This window comes from Cicer arietinum, chromosome 1 (assembly GCF_000331145.2).
Source record: "Cicer arietinum cultivar CDC Frontier isolate Library 1 chromosome 1, Cicar.CDCFrontier_v2.0, whole genome shotgun sequence".
NCBI classification, from domain to species: domain Eukaryota; kingdom Viridiplantae; phylum Streptophyta; class Magnoliopsida; order Fabales; family Fabaceae; genus Cicer; species Cicer arietinum.
This window is the reverse complement of record NC_021160.2, coordinates 10,550,383-10,556,541: the sequence shown is the minus strand read 5'-3', so window position 1 is coordinate 10,556,541 and position 6,159 is coordinate 10,550,383. Positions and strand designations below refer to the sequence as shown.

General features: G+C 31.2%; 1 protein-coding gene across 1 annotated transcript; it reads right to left on the bottom strand.

Moving 5' to 3' along the window:
• Positions 1 to 213: 213 nt before the first annotated feature.
• On the bottom strand, positions 214 to 5,407 carry LOC101504543 (vacuolar-sorting receptor 6). The gene is made up of 13 exons (XM_004487833.4): positions 4,956 to 5,407; positions 3,394 to 4,086; positions 3,215 to 3,303; positions 3,000 to 3,069; positions 2,585 to 2,668; positions 2,398 to 2,474; positions 2,185 to 2,266; positions 1,899 to 1,981; positions 1,560 to 1,623; positions 1,316 to 1,444; positions 1,034 to 1,137; positions 593 to 711; positions 214 to 484 (listed from the first exon to the last, which is right to left on the bottom strand). The coding sequence occupies exons 1-12, from the start codon at positions 5,308 to 5,310 to the stop codon at positions 601 to 603; spliced, it is 1,941 nt and encodes a 646-aa protein (XP_004487890.1). The 5' UTR covers positions 5,311 to 5,407; the 3' UTR covers positions 214 to 484; positions 593 to 600.
• Positions 5,408 to 6,159: the final 752 nt, after the last annotated feature.

Here is a 6,159-nt window from a genome sequence, read left to right as displayed (position 1 = left end):
TAGTAGTGGAGATGTTTAGGTTAAGAGAAAATGATAGGGGTAGAGAACTCTGTAGCATCAACACCTCTAATCGAAGGTGTTTCGCGTTGTACAACATGTGTTCATGTCATACACGACATTTTAATTACGTTCAATCATTTTATTAAATTATTATTGATGTCAGACGTATCAGTGTCTTTGTCTATGTCGGTGTTCGTGCTTCATAGGTAGAGATGGAGAAGGAGGTACTTACTACTTAGTACTGCCTGTAGGCACAATGCTACACTGTATGCAATTTTTTTGTATGAATGTCATCCCATGTTTTCATTTACAGCTATATCAAGTGATCTATTTACAAACTGTGAAAACATGATATTATTCTATAGAGGAAGTTTCTCTGTGTGTACAATCGTTCACATGATTATCCTATTGTAAAGTACTGAATTTCCCTTCGCAGTCAAATGGACTCAACTTAAGCCAATCGATCTTGTCTTGTTTATTATGTCTGCAGGCAGAATGCAGATGGTGACAAAATAATTTAGATTTTTCTAAGATATCTAAAGTGAATGATGCAAATTAGTTGAAAGGTAAAGAGGTGCATAGTTCAATATACCTTATTTCTTACACCGTGTCTTGTCGTAAAGGCTGAGATTCAGCATGCACCACATTGTTTTGCTGGTCTAGTGGCATGTATTGTGACATGATAGCCATGATCTCTGAGTCCATGTAAGACTACAAAAAACAAAAGACAGATATAGTAAATTAAATAAATATAATGCTAATAAACTCTCAGTTGCGACCAAATATATTCAAATGAGTGTTTAAAAATCCACATCAATATGATCGACCAGGTCAAGATATTGAATGACTGGTTGAACATGTAGATCATTAGTTGAACCGCATGAGTCAAAATATATGTCCATACATGGCCTTATTTTTGAAGGGGCATCAACGTCGGAAAAGTCAAATAAATTGTGGTCGCATTAAAATCATTTATCTGATTTTTTTGGCAATATAAAGGCATAACTACATTTAAAATCTAGGATAGGCTTACCCTGAGTCTATATTTGTAGAAAATGTAACCAGCTAGAGCAGCCCCCACAACAACTGCTACGACCACAAAGGCAAGGACCCTTCCATATTTTGATCCACTTCTTTCTGCAAATATAAAAAGATATTTTTTTAATTTTGGACTATGATGTGAAATATGTATAATTTCAATTAAACAGGGGTTAAAGGTAAATTGAAATGTCATAATAGTAATACCAAATCTTGTAACTTTATTCTGAAATTCATTACACAAGAATCATTTACAGTTAAGATTTGAGTATCTTACCAATACAAGTATCTTGTTCCTTGATATATAGAAGATCTCCTTTGCACTTACAATCATAACTACCCCAAGTATTCTTACAGCTGCATCCATCACATTGACATGCACTTCTTTCCTTACATTCATCAACATCTGAATGACAGATCAAAAGAGATTTACAATAGAGTTATATTTTCCCAAAAATCGATTGTATATAGAAGGCGACAGACGGAGTGTTTTAAATTGACGCGCCGTAAACGAATATTACCTTCACATTTATTGCCATCTCCAAGAAATCCAACTGGACAGTGACAGCCATTTAACTCGGATTCCTTTATTCAGAAAGGTAAATTTGTTAGCCTTGAACTATGGATTTAGTTCATATACATTGTCAGCGTAAAGATTTTTTATATAGTCAACCAATCGTTATAGCTAGATCATTGAAAATATTTGTCTTTAATTTTGAAAATGTATTTACGATTGGTTGTGATTTGCTTTGTAGGTTAAAACCTTTTACACCGATAATGTATCAAAATTAAACTGATAAATATTTTACTATCAAAAGGGACATAAGGAAATCTGAAGATATGGTTAAGCAGTACTGAACTGAGCAAGCCGAGAAAGTAATTTTATTTCTAGTTTCTGACCAACAACCTCCATTGTTTAAAGAACACCTTGCAGGTCCAAAAGCTGTCAAATAAGGACAAGAGTAATCATATAAGCAACAATATGGAAACAAGTTATTTGAGTTTATCGACTAACGTACACACTTGTGAGACTGTTTAGAAAAACTTATGGAAGTTGTTGTAACATATTCATAATTTGTTTACAGCTTATTTATGATATTTGAAAAATAACAGGAAGAGGAAACTTTTTATATTCAGAAGCAATACCTTCACATGTTATATAGCCATCTCCTCTATACTGAACACCTTTCACAACAGGGCACTCACAAACTCTTCCCCTGAAAGTATCCTGATAACACAATAAAGTTTCATCAACTTGCATCCAATCACAGAAACACTATGGACCATTTTATATGTCTAGTAAATAATGATTATGTTTTGGAAGCAAAATTGGTAAAATAAATTCCTTATCTAATATACCTTGCAAGCAGTTACATTAGCATTTCTATCATGCCAGCATCCTCCATTTCTTTCAAGACATTCATTAGTTTCAATATCTGATAAATCCAAACCACAATAAAGTTAATATCTTCTTAAACTAAATGTTTTCAACTAAAAGAATCTATCATCAGTGCAGTTCATATAATGAAAAATTAAGCAGACTAACCTCCACTTAAACAAACTTGAGGTTCAGTAGTCTCCTTAAATCCCGCACATACCGCCTTCAATACAGATGTTCTCTCCAATTTTCCTTTAGACAAAACAAATAAAATATTTATAATTTTGGTATATCAAATATGTTCATTAAAAAGATCGACAAAGTTGAAGTCAAAATCGAAGAGGTAAAATAGGCTCCCCTACATTACACAGGTGACAAAGATTTCAAGATTCAGTTTATTAACTCTCAAATCAGAAAATATGATAACTATATATATATATATATATTGAAGCATGCATGGTTCTGTTCTCTCATATCAGTCATATGCACAGTTCAAAATCAGTAAACAATATATGTATTCAATACACATCTGTTAATTCAAGCATAGTATCTATCAAATAGGTATTTAATTTAAGTAACTAACCTCTATACTGGACATTGTTTAGAACCAATGTTGGCAAAATGGTGACATCGCCGCGAGATCCTCCTCCAATCTATATCAAAATGGATCAACATTTTATAAAATTATTAGACATGCAAATTTCTACTTCATTTCATATAGTAGCCTTTATTTTGAAGATAACAAAATGAAACTTTATTAATTTTCAAAAGACATAGCAGTAAATATTAAACATTTACCTGTGCTGTTTGTTCAATCTTTAGAACTTCATTCTCCACATCCGCTTCAGGATCACCAACACATTTCTTAATTTTCTCAATAGGAAGATCTGTAGTATTAAACATCAATATCAAACATTTAAAACAGAAACAAAAACAAAATAATCCAATTCACATAAGTATAAAAAATATTCATTTACCTAATGATTTCATGACAACTTCAGCACAATCTTTGCTATATTTCTTCTCCTTCATAGAACATCTAACATGAAAATCTGTCACATAATCCCACCACACCCATGAACGGTTACTCTCATTAGCTACTCTATGAACACATAACTGCCTCAAATTCTCATACACAACATCCTTCCCTTCATACCCCTCTCCAAAATCTTTCTCTGGATCCGGCGCACAATATCTTCCGCGGTTAATACACTGAGACTTACACTGACTACTTTCAACAAAAGGCTTCGGACAAAACCATGTTATATAATGTGGAGTGAACAGTGTGTATCCACCTCTCTCAAGAATCTGAGCATGACCTTTAAAATTCTTCACAAAATTCATCTGTTCATCGCACCGAGCACCACATTCGTCATTGCTATTAGTCCAGAACTCGTACTCGACTCGATTATCAGGATGAGGTACTGATTCCCTCCAATCTATTCGTAGCAAAACTTCGTCTTTGTTATTTAAAGCTTCTTTCAACGAATCGCCAAAGGATTTCTCTACTAGTGCTGATGGAATTACAATCTTTTCGATGTAGCCATCTGCATCTGTGCTCTCTTCCGGAGAATCCATTGTTATAAGAGATTCATCGATGCTGTCAGCTACTAAAACTGCTGCAGCTCCTGCTAGTTGTGCATGCCATACTTTTAAGGCAAAATAACACTCTGCAAGTGAAAATAATGATAACTTTGTCAATAAGCAATAGAAAACTTGGATTCAAAGAATTGTAATGAGAGGATTCTTTAAACTTTTGATTGAAGGTAGTTTTGGTCATTTTAATTACTTTTTCATTGAGACTAGTCCTTTTGTTGGCTTTCAAGAAACTAACTACCATGAATGATGACAACAACCACAATAACAATCATAACTACATTGGAATTCATCTAATATGTTGGCTTTCAAGAGACTAAACAACATCCATAGTTCTACATTGCAGTCTGCAACTGCAATTACGGCTGCATCAAACGCATTTTCCTGCGTTTTGATGCAATATCAAGGTTCACAGTGTAATCGCAACCCCAACCACAATTAGAATTTAGATCCATGATAACACAACCACCTCACCACCCAAACCATTTTCAATTGGGATCAGTTACATGAATGAAACAACATCATATGTTGAATTTCAAAAAACAACTTGGATATTCACATATTAGAGCATATCATAAAAACATGAAAATCTAATATGAATAGGAATGACTAGAGAATTGTATAAACTAAAAAACAATTTCAAAGAAATCCTATGAAGAATTGGTATGAAAAGTAAAAAACAGAAAAGTGAAAAACTTCAATTGTGACAAACAACAGAAGAAAAGAATCAATCAACCGATGAACCAATTCTATCATCAAAGCAACATATCAACAACCCTTTATAATTATATGATAGATTAATTTATGTAACAGTAAAAGAAAAACAGAATTAGAAAGGCAACATTAAATTAACATAGATAGTATAAATAAAATAAAAATCAGATGATAAATGAATTAAGTCAACGATGATAAAGGTTGACTTTGAAGAAGAAAAAAAGAATACCTCCACGATCAAGAAGAAGAATAGTAGGACGATTAGAGCGAAACTTGAAAGGCTTATCACCTTCAAAAACTTGACATCCATAAGAACCTTTGTCAGGATAAACAAGTGAGCCTACAATATATCCTCCATAATTTGGAAGACCAAAGTTTCCTATGGCACCATCATGTTTACCTCTTAACTTATGTGGTGACAGAATGGAGATACTGTTTTTTTCCACCACAAAACGACCCTCAACATAGGTTAGAAGAAATAATAAGACAGAGAGAAAAAGCATGCAGGGTTTCATTGAATAGTTGTATTTTGCAGTGAAGAAGAAGGTAGATGAAAGAATAATATTAAGGAGAAGGTGTTGCATAACAAAGACTTTGTAATTGTCTTGGTCTTGGTCTTGGAAGTGGAAAGTTTTACATAGAGAACTATGTACCAACTTACACCTCGGATTCAGAGTGTCTTTCAAGTTTTAATAAACACTCCACACAAACTAATAAAATGTCTGCGACAAAAAGTATACCGGTTTGTTATTTTTATTGTTATTGTTACTTCTTTATTTGTTATTTTCGGTGGTTTTTTTTTACAAATAACTTAGTAATAAAATGCCATTTATTAAAAATAAATATGAGAATTTTCTTTTATTTATTTATTTCATATAGATAAAAAATGCAGTTTTCATTTTTAGAATAAATATTTAATTATTATCTTATCTTTTTTAAGTTTTAATATTCGTCACTGTGATCATAATGTATCGTTATTTAAAATCTTTATTTTACACTGATTAACGTTAACAAATTATCGATATACATATTTATATTTAATTATTTTAAATTATTATAAAAGTATATATATCAATCATTTCTCTTAAATATAAAAAAAAAAATAGTTCAAATAAAATTGATGTATTTAATTAAAATTTTAAATTAAATATATCGATTTTCTTAAACTTTATTTTTATTTATATTACATTTGTCACTAAATATAAGTTCTTATAGTAAATTTTGTTTTTATTAAAAAAATTGATAGTATAACTAATATGTTTATTTTGTATAAAAAGATAACTAAAATGTCATTTATATATTGATGTATTAAATAATGACTTTTCATTTATATATGGATGTATTAGTTAGAGTTGTGTTTAGAAAAAGAATAACAATTTAATCTATAAATTGAAAAAAAAAATATTAAAGCACATTTTTTTTAAATGAATACT

Bases quoted from the DNA above. Each gene is read 5' to 3' on its own strand.
- LOC101504543 (XM_004487833.4), bottom strand. From the start codon at position 5,310: ATGCAACACCTTCTCCTTAATATTATTCTTTCATCTACCTTCTTCTTC. The intron at 4,087-4,955 runs GTATTCTTTTTT...TTTCACTTGCAG, and splicing joins TCTTCTTCTTGATCGTGGAG to AGTGTTATTTTGCCTTAAAA. The intron at 3,304-3,393 runs GTAAATGAATAT...TTAATACTACAG, and splicing joins AGTTGTCATGAAATCATTAG to ATCTTCCTATTGAGAAAATT.